This window comes from Symphalangus syndactylus, chromosome 24 (genome assembly GCF_028878055.3).
Source record: "Symphalangus syndactylus isolate Jambi chromosome 24, NHGRI_mSymSyn1-v2.1_pri, whole genome shotgun sequence".
In the NCBI taxonomy this organism is placed as follows: Eukaryota; Metazoa; Chordata; class Mammalia; order Primates; family Hylobatidae; genus Symphalangus; species Symphalangus syndactylus.
This window is the reverse complement of record NC_072446.2, coordinates 28,207,352-28,226,023: the sequence shown is the minus strand read 5'-3', so window position 1 is coordinate 28,226,023 and position 18,672 is coordinate 28,207,352. Positions and strand designations below refer to the sequence as shown.

The window sequence follows — 18,672 nt, the reverse complement described above, 5'->3', positions numbered from 1 at the left end:
CCTTCTCCTAAGGTATGAGAATCCCTGTTTTCTGTACTGTGTGTGTTCAACTTTAAAACTCCCCAGAGACTGTATTCGAGGTTTCTGGGACAGTTTCTAAAGGTGTTTAAACTGTAAAGGATTTCTCCTAAGAGAACCTACCTTCTTGACAGCTATCAAAAATGTTTTTATTTTTGAGACTTTTTAAAAGAGCTGGCCAGGCACAGTAGCACACTCCTGTAATCCCAGCACTTTGGGAGGCCGAGGTGGGTGGATCACCTGAGGTCAGGAGTTCAAGACCAGCCTGGCCAACATGGTGAAATCCCGTCTCTACTAAAAATACAAAAATTAACCGGGCATGGTGATGCACGCCTGTAATCCTACCTACTTGGGAGGCTGAGGCACAAGCATTGCTTGAAGCCAGAAGGCGGACGTTGCAGTGACCCGAGATGGCGCCACTGCACTCTAGCCTGGGTAAGACAAGACTCTGTCTCAAATAAATAAATAAATATTACAAATAAATAAATAAATATTACAAATAAATAAGACCTCTGCAGTTTATTCCTCTGGGAATTAGGTCCAGCTCCTCACGTCCATTAAACCTATGTGAACATGTGCAACCAGGCCTGAACTACATTTGTGTGTTGATGCAGAGAAAAAGGAGGCAGGGCTGCAGCAAAGTCCACCCAGAGGTCTGCTCCCCCATCATTCACGAAGAAACCAGCTGCCACAACAGCTCTGAGTGGGAGTTTCTTTTCATGTTGTTTCCAAAAATAAAAGCCATAGTCATCTTGGGAAGAACTTTTCATCAAGCAGAACAGAGAAACAGGGTAGAAAAGATTCAAAGAGTTGGTGAGATTATCCAGTCCACCCCCATCGTTTATTACAGGAGGAAATTGAAACCCAGAGATGTTGAGTGACTAGTTCAAGGTCACACAAAAGAGTGGAAAAACCAGCAGCAGAACCCAGCTCAAAGCCAGGTGCTCTAACTTCCAGCTGAGCATCTTAGTCCATTTTGTGCTGCTATAACAGAAGACCACAGACTGGGTAACTTATAAAGAACAGTGACTTCTTACAGTTCTGGAGGCTGGGAAGTCCAAGATAAAAGGGCTGACATCTGGCTAGGGCCTTCTTGCTATATCATCCTATAGTGGAAGGCAAAAGGGCTAAAGATTTTGGGGGCTAGGGAACAAACTCATCCTTTATAAAGATGCTCCTCTCATGGTAACAAACCCACTCCCCAAATAATGGCATTAATCCATTCACGAGGCCAGAGGCCTCATAACCTGATTACCTCTTAATGGTCCCACCTCTCAATGCTGTTGCATTAGGGATTAAGTTTCCAAGACATGAACTTTGGAAAATACGTTCAAACCACAGCACTGAGTGCTCTTTATGTTATAGCAGGGAGTATCTATGATCTCCACTTACAGTCCTTTAAGGCTTTCTTCCAATCTCAGTTGCTTTTAAAAATGACAGGAAAGTGAGGCTTCTTGAAAATGGATGTCCACATAAAAATCATGGTAACATATCTATGTGCCTTTGTGTGTGCTGTCCCCACTGCCTTGGATTTCCTTCTCTGCCTAACTGCTTGAACTCCTCCTCATCCATCAAAACCCAAAGAATTGCTGCCTTCTTTGAAAATATTCCCTGACTCTCCAGGGCCTCTGGTTGTTCCCTGCTTTATGTTCTTGGCCCTGACCTTGCCCCAGCACTCAGAACACTTTATGGCAGGACTGGTTCTTCTCCATGAGAGTGAAAACCCTTCCAAGGCAGAGATGGACCAAATTCATCTTTGCAACACCAGCACACAGCTTAAGCTACAAAAGGATGGACTTTGAACCACAATCTCCACAAGGAGGGGAGTTTATCATTCCACCCCAGCTCCCAGCTCACAGTGTGAGCCCAAGAAGGGTTTGTTGCTGCCGAAGGAATCTGAACAGGGAAGTTCTGCAATGGGAGGGGATTCTGATCCTGGAGCCACCGAGCTTTCGACAGACACTTCCTGGACGTGCCAAGCAGGTCAGGCTGACAAATGAGTGGGCAGTAAAAGGCACAAGAAGCTCTCACATGTGTACAGGCCTCCAGGGCTACAAAGCACTTGCAAAGGTGACCTCATCTGAGTAAACTTTGAAAGTGCTCTTCAGTGTTGCTTCTGTGAGGCCTACTTCACCTTTTACCAAGAGAATTGCTCCCAAGTCTGGCTGATCCTGACCTCAGGACTGTAAGACACGAAGGTGGCACACAGGGAAGGAGTAAGTCAAGCTAAGAAATACATGACTGAACACGCATTTATATTACAAGACCTAGGGGGAAAAACAGGAGCAACTCTAGCCATAAAATAGCCTGTATATGACAAGTTAAATTGAGAAAGAATTACCTACTTTCACAAAGTGGGCTGAGGTTTACTGGGCTCTGCACTTCCTTAAGAGTATTAGAAAAGAACACACAAAATGCTGAAATGTGGGATTTCATTAACTCAGTTTACTTTAATTTGCTTGTTTACACACATGATCTGTGTGTATGTAACAGTAGCAAGAGCCATTCTCTAAATACAATCTGGTACCCAGACTATGACAGATGCACGTGGAAAATGAGGCGCCAGTGAATTAATCTCAACATAGAGAGGCAAAATAAGCATGGCAGTATTCTATGATCACAGATGCCCCCAGAGCCTGGGGGTGACCGACACTTTTCAACATAATACAAGACAATTTTAACAAAAGACCCAGACTCCAAATGGCACCCAAAATATATTTGTTTCTCTGCCTTCTCTAAAGGAGTCAGAAAGTTCTAAAGGCTTACTCAAGAAAAAGGAGGCAGGGAGACTATGGCCTGCTAAGCACAGATGCTGAGCACTTTACACGCACCATTTCCCTTCATCTCCACCTGACAGACGATGAAAACGAGGTTTGCCATGATCACACAGCTATCAGGAGTGGTGCCAAGATATGAACCCACATCTTATGTTTGCTTGAGCCCAAATCCTTTCACTTATGTCAGGCTGTCTCACATAGGAATAGAAAGCATGCTCCCAAGGAAAAGGCAAGGGGGCTAAGCATGGACAAGTGGTGGAAGCCTCATGGATACAGAAGGCTCTGCAATTGACACTTTCTACATAGAGTTAATTTAGTGCTGAGCCTGAATCAGACCCACATGGGATAAATATCTGGAGATTTAAGTATCACAAATGAACTTCTGGGGTCACCCTGTGCCTCTTCCCTTTTGGTGCTGAACATGACACTTTGGAGAGCCTTTTCTTTTTGAGACGGAGTCTCACTCTGTCGCTCAGGCTGGAGTGCAGTGGCGTGATCCTAGCTCACTGCAACCTCCGCCTCCTGGGTTCAAGCAATTCTCATGCCTCAGCCTCCTGAGTAGCTGGGATTACAGGCATGTACCACCACACCTGGCTAACTTTTGTATTTTTAGTGAGACGGGGTTTCACCATGTTGGCCAGGCTGGCCCAGCCTCAAGTGATCCTCCCATCTCGGCCTCCCAAAGTGCTGGGATTACAGGTGTGAGCCACCGTGCCTGCCCTAGGAGAGCTTTCAATCCCTTCAACAAGCCCCTGCCATCTACTCCATGGCCACTCCCCCCACTGGTTTATGGGCATAGGCAACAGAGGGTCACATCTTGCCAACCCCTCCAAAGCACCATGGCACCACCTCTCATATCTCATCACCTGTGTTTCTGCTCCTTTTGGGTGCAACAAATCATGACTCATTGTGATTGATAAAGTTAACCTGCAACTTGATGGGATATGAAATATATAAAATATATCTTTATAGTAAAAGATTTTACACCGAAGATTCACCCTCAACCACCTAAGCTTGAGTGAAGCCAGTCAGGTGTAGTGCTTCTCAGTTAATGCTACTATAGGGCTTGATTGGAGAGAGGGGCATCAAGGCGGCTTTAAGGGTGATTACCCCAACAGCAAGGGGCTCAGTTTGAAAGCCTTAATGAGACAGTCAGGGAGAGAAGAGGGGACATCTTATCACAGGGCGTGGAACTGTGCCTTTGTGGATGGAGGTGACAGGATTTCTAACCCTTCCCAGCATTGTCACAGCAAAGGCCACAGAATGACAAAGCTGGAAACTAAGCAATGCTGCAAAGGGGAAAGAAAAAGGAAACTGATTTCAAGTCTAGCTGAACAGGCGCAGGTATGGTTTGGTTTAGTTTGGTTGGTGATGCAAGTAACAGGAGGGAGGGACCACAGCCACGCCACCCTTCAATAAGAGTGATTTTGCAAACAGGTTGGCTTTTTGCCATCAGAGGGAGGCATTTTACTTCACTTCTGAATTATCATAATCTTGTCCAAAAGGTACAGATGCCCTGGGTCACAGCGGAGTGATCAGTGCACTCAGCACATGACCCTGAAGCACACTGTTCAGTCTATACCACTGATATGTGGTCAGGGACATTTCGGTGCAAGAACGCATTCTGCAAAATTACCTTGATTCACCTTAAAATTCATCAGGTTGTTACTAAAATGCCTGCTTTCTGATTTGATTATCTTATTTATTTATAGAAACCAGGGTCTCACTATGTTGCCCAGGCTGGTCTCAAACTCCTGGGCTCCAGTAATCCTCCCACCTCAGCCTCCCAAAGTGCCAGGATTATAGGTGTGAGCCACTACACCTGGCCCAGGTTTCATTGCTAACAGAGAAAACAGCCCCATGAGGTGGAATTTAAGACTGTAAGCCCAGAGTTTGGTTTATAACAAGTACATTAGTGTTCTAAACCAACCAACCAATCAACCAGCCAACCAACCAACCAACAAACCCTCAAAACAACCTACATGTGCCAGAGTGCAGCACTGGCCTTGTGAGTTATTTTCAGGAGTTTTATCAACAAAGAACAAATGCCATAGTTCTTATCAAAAACTGTAAAGGATTCGCTTAAAATAGAACAGAAAAAAAGTAATCTTATTGCTCCAAAAAAACCAGCATATAGTAATAGAAAACATGGACAGAAAATGATCATAGTCCATTACGTATGAATCATCTAATACTTGGTCGGAGAGGCACTGCATCTAAAAGGGCCTGGTTTGGTGGCTAATCGCAAGTCAGTTGCAATATTTAAACATTTCATGGATAAAACAAATATTACAACCAGAGAGTGTCTTTCAGGCATCAGGGTGTTTTTATAAAGAACCCTGCCTGAGCCGGGCGCGGTGGCTCACGCCTATAATCCCAGCACTTTGGGAGGCCGAGGCAGGCGGATCACCTGAGGTCAGGAGTTTGAGACCAGCCTGACCAACATGGAGAAACCCCGTCTCTACTAAAAATACAAAATTAGCTGGGCATGGTGACGCATGCCTGTAATCCCAGCTACTCGGGAGGCTGAGGCAGGAGAATCGCTTGAACCTGGGAGGCGGAGGTTGCAGTGAGCCGAGATCGGGCCATTGCACCCCAGCCTGGGCAACAAGAACAAAACTCCATCTCGAAAAAAAGAAAAAAAAAGAACGCGGCCTGAAATAGATGCCTATGCAAAACTGACCAGTGGGAAATACTGTTTTGCTTTGTTTTTTCTTTTTTGAGATGGAGTCTGCTCTGTCACCCAGGCTGGAGTGCAGTGGTGCGATCTCCGCTCACTGCAACCTCCATCTCCTAGGTCCAAGCAATTCTCCTACCTCAGCCTTCTGAGTAGCTGGGATTACAGGCGCCTGCCACCACATCCAGCTAATTTTTGTATTTTTAGAAGAGACGAGGTTCGCCACATTGGACAGGATGGTCTCGAACTCCTGATCTCAGGTGATCCGCCAGCCTTGGCCTCCCAAAGTGCAGGGATTACAGGTGTGAACCACCATGCCCGGCCGGAAAATACTGCTAAGTAACAGCAGTAAGAGCCGTGAAAATCTAAAGACAACTAGAACCAGGGGGAAGGCAGCAAAGGAGTCCCAAGGCTCTGGCCTCTCCTTTAGCCACACCATAGAGGCTTTCCTGATTCTGCCCTTTTGCTGAGCCTTAGTTCCTCACTCTAGGGACAAAAGGAGTGCTCCAGATAAATGTCAAGTCTTACCAGGGACAAAAAGTGCCTAACTGGGAATGGTGGTGCTTGCAACACTGGTGATGTCACCAAGAATAGTCTGAAGACTAAACTCACTCCCCAGACTTCAGCACCACCCACCAAAACTGCCTGGTACACTTTCCCTCTGAAGTAGGATCAATAATTTAGCCAAATAACAAAGCAAAATATATATTTGAAAAATAGATTAGCCATTGTCCTTCTGTGCCCCCTCTGTTACTCTTTTATTTCTTGTAACTATCTTGCTTCAAATTCAAACTACAGCTCTGGGGAGGAAGTCCTGGGGAAAAGGCTTTCGGATACCAAAACCCATATGTCCCGTACCAGCTCAACAAACCGAACAAGGTGCCAAACACCTTCTGGGACAAGTTGTGGAAATAAACAGCTGTGCACAGAAACATCAACACCCAGATGAAAGTCAGAATGCCCAGGGCCACAACCAGGGTGGTGATGACGGTGTGGAGGCAGTGGCTTCGGTCTGTCTTCACCTCGTGCAGCACAGACATCTCTTCTACAATCATGAGGGCGCAGAAGGTCAGCAGGAAGGAGTGACCTGAGATGTCAAAGCCATGCCAAAAGCCTCCTTCCTGGTGGCATTGCTGCTTGCTCTGGTGTTCCTTTCTGACCCCCTCCAGGGCCGGGGACTGGTAGCAGCTGCCCGTGTAGTGTTCGATGTTGGAGAAGATGGAGGTGCAGATGTACCAGATGGCCGTGCCCACAAGCAGGGTGCTCAGCCGCCGCAGGACCAGGCCAGCCTTGCCGGTCAGATGGTAGTTGGTGAGGGCAATGAAAGGCAGGAGGAGACAGAACGTCCAAGCCCAGGCCACTTTGACAAAATACCTGACAGAGGAGGAAAGTGGAAATGAAGAGAGGGAACACGGCGGAGAGGACACCATGTCAGGACTCAAGTCTCTACACTGTCAGGGGAGGGAAAATGAGAAAACTGATCAAAGCTACAGCTCATAGCAACTATCATGTTTTAAGTACTTACCATATACTTCACTTACTAAGTACTTTATTTATTTATTTATTTATTTTTGAGACAGAGTCTCGCTCTGTCACTCAGGCTGGAGTGCAGTGGTGCAATCTCAGCTCACTGCAACCTCCGCCTCCCGGGTTCAAGCAATCCTCCTGCCTCAGCCTCCGGAGTAGCTGGGATTACAGGTGCGCATCACCCCGCCTGGTTAATTTTTGTATTTTTAGTAGAGAGAGGGTTTCACCATGTTGGCCAGGCTGGTCTCGAACTCCTGGCCTCAAATGCTCCGGCCACCTTGGCCTCCCAAAGTCCTGGGATTACAGGCATGAGCCACTGTGCCCAGCTCTCCCCTCCTCCCCTACCCCACCCCTGTGTAAGTACTTTAAATGTATTAACCAGGTAATCCATTAACAACTCTATGAATTGGCCGGGCGCGGTGGCTCACGCCTGTAATCCCAGCAGTTTGGGAGGCCAAGGCTGGCAGATCACGAGGTCAGGAGACTGAGACCATCCTGGCTAACACGGTGAAACCCTGTCTCTACTAAAAATACAAAAACTTAGCCAGGCGTGGTGGCGGGCACCTGTAGTCCCAGCTACTTGGGAGGCTGAGGCAGGAGAATGGCATGAACCCAGGAGGCGGAGCTTGCAGTGAGCTGAGACTGTGCCACTGCACTCTAGCCTGGGCGACAGAGCGAGACTCCGTCTCAAAAACAAAACAAAACAAAAAAACAACTCTATGAGTTAAGTACTGTTATTATCTGCCTTTAACAGAGAAGAAAACTGAGACAGAGGGAAGTGCCACGCCAAAAGTGGAGGCCGGAAGTGGAGGAGCTAGGATTCAAATCCAGGATCTGTGGTCTTAAGCATTTGTTACTTACTTACGAAAATAATAAAAATAAATAATAATAATTGAGCATTTACCAAATGCCAGGAGCTTTCACACACATTCACTTTCCCACAGAGCACTCACATTTACCCTGGGAGGAAGATGCCATTGTTCCATTTTATAGACAAGAAATCTAAGGCTCAGAAAAGTTCAGTGCCTTGCCAGGGTCACACTCACACAACCAGCATGCACAGATTAAACCACGGTTTGGATAGCCCTCAGGCTCATGCTGTTTCTCCCATACCATATGTGGTTTTTTATTTTTTATTTTTATTTTTCTGAGACAGGATCTCACTCTGTCCCCCAGGCTTGCGTGCAGTGGCACAATCACACCTCACTGCAGCCTCAAACTCCTGGGCTCAAGCAATCCTCCTGCCTCAGCCTCACAAATAGCTGGGATTACAGGTGTGTACCAATGTGCCTGGCTAATTTTTTTTTTATTATTATTTTTGTGGAGATGGGGCCTTGCTATGTTGCCCACACTGGTCTTGAACTCCAGGCCTCAAGCAATTATCCTGCCTCAGCCTCCCAAAGTGCTGGGATTACAGGTATGAGCCATGCACCCGGCCTGGTTCTTTCCTAATGGCAGAAACAGTCTTACAACAATGAGCTTTACTTTAAGCCAAAGACACGGTTCAAATCTTGACTCTGACTTAACTTACTATACCTCCTACCTCTCCAGCCCTCAGTTTCTTCAGCTATTAAACAGAGCTGAGGGGACCAAATGATTTTTATTTTTGAGACAGTGCAGTGGCACGATCTTGGCTCACTGCAACCTCCGCCTCCCGGGTTCAAGCAATTCTCCTGCCTCAGCCTCCGGAGTAGCTGGGATTACAGGCACCTACCACCACACCCGGCTAATTTTTGTATTTTTATTTTTATTTATTTATTTATTTATTTTGAGACGAAGTCTCACTCTGCCATCCAGGCTGGAGTGCAGTGGCATCATCTCAGCTCACTGCAACCTCTGCCTCCCAGGTTCAAGTGATTCTCTTGCCTTCAGCCTCCTCAGTAGTTGGGATTACAGGCATGCACCATCACGCCCGGCTAATTTTTGTATTTTTAGTAGAGATGGGGTTTCACCATGTTGGCCAGGCTGGTCTTGAACTCCTGACCTCAAGTGATCCACCTGCTTTGGCCTCCCAAAGTGCTTGGATTACAGGTATAAGCCACCACGCCCAGCCTGGTTCTTTCCTAATGGCAGAAACAGTCTTGCAACAAGGTTTTACTTTAAGCCAAAAGACCCGGGTTCAAATCTTGACTCTGACTTAACTTACTATCCCTCCTACCTCTCCAGGCCTCAGTTTCTTCAGCTATCAAACAGAGCTGGGAGGACCAAATGATTTTTAAGATCCCTTCTATATCCCAGGATTCACTAGTTCCCTCTCATTAATCAGCACAGAAGCTTGGAACAAAACTCCAGGATCCATGGCTACCTTCAAACAACAGGGGCGTGTTGTCAGCCAGGCCACTTGGCTCCCAGCTCACCTAGGCCAGAGGAAGCAGCAGCTGCCTTGTCTGCCTCCCCAGTGCTCACGAAGGGTGGCTGACCTAAACCCAGGACAGAGACTTGGGGCCACTACCACTCTCATGATCTATTCTTAGCCCAGCCTCTCAGGGTGGGTGAGGAAGGAAGGTGGACCAAGGACAGAAGGACTCTTTTCTAGGTTCCAGTGGCTTCTCAGGCACCACCCCCAGGCCTGTCACTAAAATCTTCACTGGGACTGATAAGGAAGATCTTGCCAGAGCCAAGACCCGTCAGGCATTTGAGGAAGCTGCCTGTGAAAGGAACCAGGGTTTTAAGCAGATAACGAAAGTTGGGCTGACTTTCAGGACACGCTGGAGACACTTATTCTGGAAAACACTTAGGCTCACATCAAGGGAGCAGTTTTATCTTTCGGAGTTTCCCTTTATGACTGCAACAGAGTTTTTGTGCAATAAACTTGCTAACCGGGAGTTTTGAAAAAAGCAAGCAAGAAAGCAAAGGAGTGGATGGGTGGAGTTAAGGAGATGTCTCAAAGCGCCCAGCTGTGATTGCTTTTCTGGGCCTCTGCCATGCATTCTGAGTGGCTGAGATGATCCAAGGAGATCCAGGGGAAAGGGCACAGACTAGGGGGTTCCACTCCTCTGTGAGTATCTCACAGGCGGGGGCTCTGCCTGTCACAGGCTAGGGCCAGGCTCCTCCACAGGTCGTAAAGGGATTCTGTCACGCGCTGGAGGGATCTGATCTGACGCAGGGTGGGGTCTGTGCGGGGTCTGACACAGGCAGGCAGGACAGAGGTGAGGTGGCATCTCCCAAACAGGGCAGGGGTCAGCTCCTAACTCCAAGGGGAGGCGGGGGAGTGGTGACATGGGCTGGTTCATCCCCACCCATTCCACACCCCTACATACAAAGACACACACGACCCCGCTTGTCACCACCTGCCCAGTCAAGCTCAGGCTGCCCAAAGTGGGTCTGCAAACACGAACTGCTAGTGACACCAGCTACCCCGGGGCCTCCCAGGCGTGACACGCGTGCAGATGCTGCTGTCACGGCTAGGAGGAGGACCTCCCCTCCAATGACTCGTCCACCACGGCAGCTAGCACCGGCTTCTCTGGGCGAGGCGACAGCGGGCCGGCTCTGGCGGGGACAGCAGAGGACCGGGGTGCACTCACATGTTGAGGACGTTGCGCTTGTTGCTGAGGTAGCTCTCGGGCAGCGGAGACAACTCCTTGAGGAGGGAGCCCGCCAGCATGGAGGCCACCAGGGCCCAGGGCAGGTAGCGCCGAACGGCCGCCCGCACCAGCGTCCCCCGCAACAACCACTCGCAGCGCTCCAGATGCTCCATGCCGGATCTCGTCAGCCACCGTCCTCCTCCTCTCCGTGCCCTCTCGGCCACCGTATCGCCCTTCGCCCGGACCGGCGCCTCCGCCCCCCCGCTTCAGCGCATGCGCACTGCCCAGGAGTCCCACCCCCTTGAGGCGTGCTTGGGCTCCGGAGCCCGCGCGCTCCCCCTCGTGGCCGCTGCTGCCTCTGGCGCGTGCCGGTCCCCGAACTCCTGCTCATCTCCACTGCGCTCTCCTGGCCGCCCCGCTCCCCAGCCTCCGCGTCTTGCTCTGGTCTGGGAAAAAGCGCTTGTGAAAAAGTATTTGCTGGAGGCTGAAGGAGGATAAATGTAGCCCTGGAGAATTGGAGCAGCAGTGACAGCATCATTTGGTCTTTCTTGGAGCCTCGGAGACACCTCTGCCATCTGAGCCTTAGTTTTCTCGTCTGTAAAATGCGGGAGACAAGAGGAGATCAATCTTTCCCAAAAGCTAGTTTATGAGCTCAGGGGTTCGTTACGTTGACAGGTAGAGGGACATGAGATGAAGTTTCCTTAGGAATAATTATTGTATTTATTGATTAGTTGGGGGGGGTCCCTCTCTGTCGCCCAGGCTGGAGTGCAAGGGCACCGTCACAGCTCACCACAACCTCAAATTTCTGGTCTCAAGCAATACTCCCACCTCAGCCTCCCGAGTAGCTGGGACCACAGGCGGGCACCACCACACCTGGCTAATTTTTTTTATTTTTATTTCTGTAGAGACAGGGTTTTGCTCCGTTGTCGAGGCTGGTCTCAAACTCCTGGGCTCAAGCGATCCTCCTGCCTCGGCTTCCTAAAAATGCTGCAATTACAAGTGTGAGCCACCACGCTCTGCAGTTATTAAATTAATTAATTAATATAATTTATTTATTTATTTAGAGACATAGTCTCGCTCTGTTGCCCAGGCTGGAATGCAGTGGCGCGATCTCAGCTCACTGCAGGCCTCTGCCCGCCGGGTTCAAGCGATTCTCTGCCTCAGCCTCCCGAGTAGCTAGGATTGCAGGCATGCGCCACCACGCCTGGCTAATTTTTGTATTTTTAGTAGAAAAGGGGTTTCACCATGTTGGCTAGGCTGACCAACTCTTGACCTCAAGTTGTCTGACCTCTCCAAATCTTGACCTCAAGTGATCTGCCAGCCTTCACCTCCCAAAGTGCTGAGATTACAGATGTGAGCCATTTCACCCGGTGCAATTATTACATTTAAAGTTTAAATTTCTAAATTTATTTTCACCTGGGCAACACAGTGAGACTCGGTATCTACAAGAAATAATTTTAAAAACTAGCTGACGTGGTGGCTCAGGCCAGTGGTCCCAGCTACTCAGGAGGCTGAGGTGGGAGGATTGCTTGAGCCCAGGAATTTGAGGTTGCAGTGAGCTGTGATGGTGCCGTTGCACTCCAGCCTGGGCCACGGAGCGAGACCCTGTCTTAAAAAACACACAAAGAAACACAAAACAGCTATCTATGCATGTTGGATGCAAATGCTGGATGCTGGGGGTTAATGGAGAGATCACATGAAGGTATTGGAGACTCAGTTGCTCAGTTTATCACAAAGCTAACCCCTCACCCCTGGTTAGGGCTGGGTGTCTATTTCAGTTTCCCAACCTTGGACTCATTCCCTTACCCCAATGTTAGTTTCCTGTGGCAGCTCTAATAAATTACTATAAACTCAGTTTATTTTTATTCCCTTTTTTTCTTTAGTTTTAAATAGAGATGGGGTCTCACTATGTTGTCCAGACTGATCTCAAACTCCTGGGCTCCAGTGATCCTCCTGCCTCGGCCTCCCAAAGTGCTAGGATTACAGGCATGAGCCACCATGCCCAACCCTGAACTCGATTTTAAACAACAGAAATTTATTCCAAAAGCCACAAACCCAGCCAATACACACATATATAGTCATATGAAGAGATGGGCATTTTAGGCCAGGCATGGTGGCTCATGCCTGTAATCCCAACACTTTGGGAGGCCAAGATATTTTGATCTAGGCTCACTGTAACCTCTGCCTCCCGGGTTCAAGGGAGTCTCCTGCCTCACCCTCCCAAGCAGCTGGGACTACAGGCACGTGCCACACCTGGCTAATTTTTTGTATTTTTAGCAGAGACAGGGTTTTGCCATGTTGACCAGGCTGGTCTCCAACTCCTAGCCTCAAGTGATCTTCCTGCCTCTGCTTCCCAAAGTACTGGGATTACAGGCGTGAGCCACCACACCACCACACCTGGCCCAAAGAAAACATTTCTGTTGAAATATTCATCATCACTAGCTGCCCAAAATAATTTCATGTCTCTATGCCAAGGACAGCTACCACACTGGGAAATGCTAGCCTGATTTATGCCTACAATGGACTAATGTTTATAGTCTCATGCAGAGAATCAAAAAATTAATGCAAGTAATAATTCCTTAAAGCCATCTTAAGATGACCTTCATATCTGTAAATTGCAATTATCTGATTAGAGTTCTTATATAGCAAGATGCTTCCAGGCCTTCAGAATGCTTGGTTTAAAAAATAAAATATAGTGACAATTATACCAATTTGGCATTTCATGACTGGGAATAAAAACTACATAGCCAGAAAGGTGTTATTTGTGAAGGCAGCTTGTAAATAGTATCTGATACCATCTCTGTCTCCTTGAGTCTGTCAGGTGCTCAATTACTGTGGCTTTCCTTAGCAAACAGCATAACAATTAAGAGCAGGGAGGCTGGGTTTGAGTGCCGGTTCTCCTCCTTACTAGCTGTGCGGTTCCTCCAAAGAAAATCCAGATACGTCCCCCAACCCAAGAAGGAGGGAAAGACTGCTTGGTGAATATAAACACTAAATATCACCCCAAGGGACTGTCTGAAGAGTACCTTCTGAAAGGTTCAGGATTTGTATTTTTGAGAAAGGAAATGGGTTTGTTTCATTTGAAACTGCGGTTTCATTCCTGGAGAGTTTTCTTTTCCTTCCTTCCTTTCCTTCCTTCCCTTCCTTCCTTCCTTCCTTCCTTCCTTTTTCTTTTTTATTTTTTTCTTTTTCTTTTTTATTGTTTTTTTTTGAGACAGGATCTTGCTCTGCACTCCCAGGCTGGAGTGCAGTGGTGCGATCGTAGCTCACTGTAGCCTTGAACTCCCGGCCTCAAGCAATCCTCCTGCCTCAGCATCCCAAGTGCTGGGATTACAGGCATGAGCCACCACGCTTGGCCACCATGGCTGGAGATTTTTGAAGACTGGGTTAAACTCAGCCTGAAAAAATTGTTGCAGGTCTCTAGAGAAGTTTTTGTATTAAAAAAAATTGAACCAATATTGGGAAATACATATTTATGTTGTGAGTGAAATGATGTGCTGTAGTCAACTCATACCAGCCTACAAGAGCTGATGATTAAATTTTCAGAACTTTTGCGGGCTGATTGTCAAACACAGCCATATTAAGAACTGCATTATAGGGCCTGGGCCTGTTGGCTCACCCCTGTAATCCCAGCACTTTGGGGGGCCAAGACAGGTGAATTGCCTGAGCCCAGGAGTTCCAGACCAGCCTGGGTAAAATAGGGAGATCCCATCTCTACAAAAAATACAAAAATTAGCCAAGCATGGTGGTGTGTGCCTGCAGTCCCAGCTACTCAGGAGGCTGAGGTGGGAGGATGGCTTGAGCCCAGGAGACTGAGGCTGCAGTAAGCTGTGATCATGCCACTGCTAGAGAGCGTGCTGAGTAACAGAGCAAAATCCTCTCAAAAAAAAAAGTTACAAATATAAAAAAGAAATGAAAATACTCAAAACTCATTAGTTACTAATTATTTTACTCTGTTTTATTATTATCTATGCTGTTGGGGTAACTTACATCTATTTTTCCTGTATGGTAAGCTCCCGCACAACTCTTCCCAAATCTATTCAGTGATGTTACATTGGGAGCTTGAAATCAGCCACGGGGGGAGTATTTACACTATGGAAATTGGCAAGTGCTACAAATCAGGGATTTATTTGGTTTGTCTACATTGAGAGTCAAGTCCATTTGTCAAAATATAGTTGAATTGAAACCATAGGTTGCCTATGGTTACAAGAATCCAACAAAAATCAATAAAAGCATTCTGTGAGAATCAATTAGCTATAGTTATAACGAAGAGTATTTATATATTTCTTTTCTTTCTGTTTTTTTTTTTTGAGACAAGTTCTCACTCTGTTGCCCAGGCTGGAGTGCAGTGGCATGATTATGGTTCACTGCAGCCTTAACCTCCTGGGCTCAAGTGATCCTCCCACCTCAGCATCCCGAGTAGCTGGGACTACAGGCGGACTAAATCAGCCATCACCTCTGGCTAATTTTTGTACATTTTTTTGTGCAGATGGGGTTTCGCCATGTTGCCCAGGCTGGTCTCAAACTCCTGGGCTCAAGCAATCTGTACATCTCAGCCTCCCAAAGTGCTGGGATTACAGGTGTAAGCCACCAAGCCTGGCCATATATTTTATTATTTGTAAATAATGTGCTACACATTATTTTATATTAAGAAACATTTATAATAAACATAGGTAGGTATATGCTTATACATGTTTCCCTAGAGAGCCAATAGTTAAACCTTTTTTATTTTTTATTTTTTATTTTTGAGACGGAGTCTTGCTTTGTCTCCCAGGCTGGAGTGCAGTGGCACGATCTCGGCTCACCGCAACCTCCACCTCCCAGGTTCAAGTGATTCTCCTGCCTCAGCCACCTGAGTAGCAGGGATTACAGATGTGCACCACCACACTCGGCTAATTTTTGTATTTTTAGTACGGATGGGGTTTTACCATGTTGGCAGGTGTGAGCCACCACGCCTGGCCTTAATAGTTAAACTTTTTTTTTTTTTTTGAGACGGAGTCTTGCTTTGTTGCCCAGGCTGGAGTGGAGTGGGGTGATCTCCGCTCTCTGCGATCTCTGCCTCCCGGGTTCACGCCATTCTCCTGCCTCAGCCTCCCGAGTAGCTGGGACTACAGGTGCCCGCCACCACGCCCAGCTAATTTTTTGTATTTTTAGTAGAGACAGGGTTTCACCGTGTTAGCCAGGATGGTCTCGATCTCCTGACCTCGTGATCCGCCCGCCTCAGCCTCCCAAAGTGCTGAGATTATAGGCGTGAGCCACCGCTCCCGGCCAATAGTTAAACTTTTATCAACAAATCACTTGTGGCCTAGTACACATATAAAAATTTATATAGTGTATAAGCAAATATATATGCTAATAGGAATATAGAAATAGTTTTATGGCTAGGCGCAGTGGCTCATGCCTGTAATCCCAGCACTTTGAGAGGCGGAGGCGGGCGGATCACCTGAGGTCAGGAGTTTGAGACCAGCCTGGCCAACATGGTAAAACCCTGACTCTACTAAAAATACAAAAATGAGCTGGGTGTGGTGGCACGTGCCTGTAGTCCCAGCTACTCAGGAAGCTGAGGCAGGAGAATCACTTGAACCTGGGAGGTGGAAGTTGCAGTGAGCTGAGATTGCGCCACTGTACTCCAGCCTGGGTGACAGGGTGAGACTCCGTCTCAAAAAAAAAAAAAAAGAAAAGAAAAAAGAAGAAAAGAAATGACAATTTATGACAGATTATGGCAGAATTTGCCTCTACCATGTGTGAAGCACTCTGATGTTTTCTACTCAGAAATTTAATTCAATTTTTTAAAATGCTGGTCATGACCCACTGAAATGATTTTATAACTCACTAATGAGTAAGAACCTGTAGTTTGGAAAACACTGCATTAGGAGAGTTTGAGGCATTAGAAAATAATGCTCCTACACTGTCCACCAGAGGGTAATAGAAGACCACAAGTTTCAGGGTTCTGCCCTGCCTGAGACTTCAGTGGGACCACCTAATTGTTGGTTTTCACCTTTCATTTGTCTATTCTACAAATACTTATTACAAGTGTATGGTATCTGCACAAATAAATGAAAAGATATCCAGTGTTCGTGGACTGGAAGAATTAATATTGTTAAAGTGCCCATACTGCCCAAAGCAAGCTATAGATTCAGTGCAATCCCTACCAAAATTCCAATGTCCTTTTTCATAGAAATAGAAAAATACCTTCCTAAAATTCATATGGAACCACAAAAAAACCAAATAGCTAAGGCAATAATGAGTAAAAAAAACAAAGCTGGAGACAACTTACTACTTAATTTAAAACTATACCACGAAACAGCAGTAATTAAAACAGCATAGTAATGTCATAAAAATAGACATATCAACCAATGGAACAGAGTAGAGAGCCCAGAAATGAACCCATACATATATGGTCAATTGACTTTTGACAAAGATGCCACGGATACACAACAGGAAAAGGACAGTCTCTTCAATAAATGATGTTGGGGAAAACTGGATATCCACATGCAGAAGAATGAAACTGGACCCTTATCTCACACTATGGACAAAAATCAACTGAAAATGGAATAGAGACTTAATATAATACAAGAAATTATAGAACTACTAGAAGAAAACATATGGGAAAAGCTACGCAACATTGGTTTAGGCAAAGATAATTTGACCCTGAAAGTACAGGCAAGAGAAGCAAAAACAGACAAAGGGGATTACATAAAAATAAAAAGCAGGCCGGGCACGGTGGCTCATGCCTGTAATCCCAGCACTTTGGGAGGCCAACACAGGTGGATCACCTGAGGTCAGGAGTTTGAGACCAGCCAGGCCAACATGGTGAAACCCTGTCTCTACTAAAAATACAAAAATTAGCTGGGCATGGTGATGGGCACCTGTAATCCTGGCTACTCAGGAGGCCAAGGCAGGAAAATCACTTGAACCTGGGAGGCAGAGGTTGCAGTGAGCCGAGATTGCACCACAGCACTCCAGCCTGGGTGACAGAGTGAAACTCTGTATAAATAAATAAATAGCTTGTGCACAACAAAGGAAATAATTAACAGAGTAAAGAGACAATGTACATATTGGGAGAAAATATTTGCAAACCATAGCTCTTATAAGGGATTAATGTCCAAAATATAGAAAGAACTTAAACAACTTTATAGAAAGAAAACAAATAATCTTATTTTAAAATGGGCAAATGGCTGGGTGTGCGTTAGCTTCCACCTATAGTCTCAGCTACTTGGAAGGCTAAGGCGGGGAGATGGCTTGAGCCAAGGAGTTCGAGGCTGTAGTGAGCTATGATCACTCCACTACACTCCATCCTGGGCAACAGAGTGAAACCCTGTCTCTAAAAAAAAAGATAAAAAAGAAAAGGTAAAGGATCTGAATAGCTATTGTTCAAAACAAGACAACATAGAAATGGCCAGCAGATATATGAAAAAATGCTCATCAACATAACTAATCATTAGGAAAATGCAAATTAAAACCACAATGCAATATCACCTTATAGCTGTTAGAATGGCAATTAGGCTATTATAAAAAAGACAAAAGTGTTGGTGAGGATGTGAAGAAAAGACAGCACTTGTACACTGTTGGTGGGAATATAAATTAGTACCAGCGTTATGAAAAACTGTATGGAGGTTCCTCAAAAACTAAAAACAGGATTACCATATGATCCAGCAATCCCACTCTGGGTATTCACCCACAAGAGTTGAAATCAGTATGTCAAAGAGATGCCTGCACTCCCAAGTACCTTGTAGCACTGTTCACAACAGCCAAGTTACAGAATCAGCCTGTGTCCATCACTGAGTGGATGGATGGATAAAGAAAATGTATGTATATATACCCACTGAAATACTATTCAGCCTTTAAAAAAGGAAAGAAATTCTGTCATTTGTGGCAATGCAGGTGGAATTGGAGAACATTATACGTATTTAAATAAGCTAGACACACAAAGACAAATACCATGTGGACAAAGACAATACTTACATGTGGAATCTAAAACAATCCAACATGGCCGGGCACGGTGGCTCACGCCTGTAATCCCAACACTTTGGGAGGCCGAGGCAGGCGGATTACCAAAGATCAGGAGGTCAAGACCAGCCTGACCAACATGGCGAAACCCCGTCTCTACTAAAAATACAAAAATTAGCCCAGCGTGGTGGCAGGTGCC

The 18,672-nt window shown here is 46.3% G+C and overlaps 1 protein-coding gene across 1 annotated transcript; it reads right to left on the bottom strand.

Annotated features, from left to right (window-relative positions):
* Window positions 1-2,448: 2,448 nt before the first annotated feature.
* On the bottom strand, window positions 2,449-10,837 carry FITM2 (fat storage inducing transmembrane protein 2). The gene is made up of 2 exons (XM_055266424.2): window positions 10,524-10,837; window positions 2,449-6,846 (listed from the first exon to the last, which is right to left on the bottom strand). Exons 1-2 carry the CDS (start codon window positions 10,694-10,696, stop codon window positions 6,231-6,233), a joined length of 789 nt encoding a protein of 262 aa, XP_055122399.1. The 5' UTR covers window positions 10,697-10,837; the 3' UTR covers window positions 2,449-6,230.
* Between the last annotated feature and the right edge of the window lie 7,835 nt (window positions 10,838-18,672).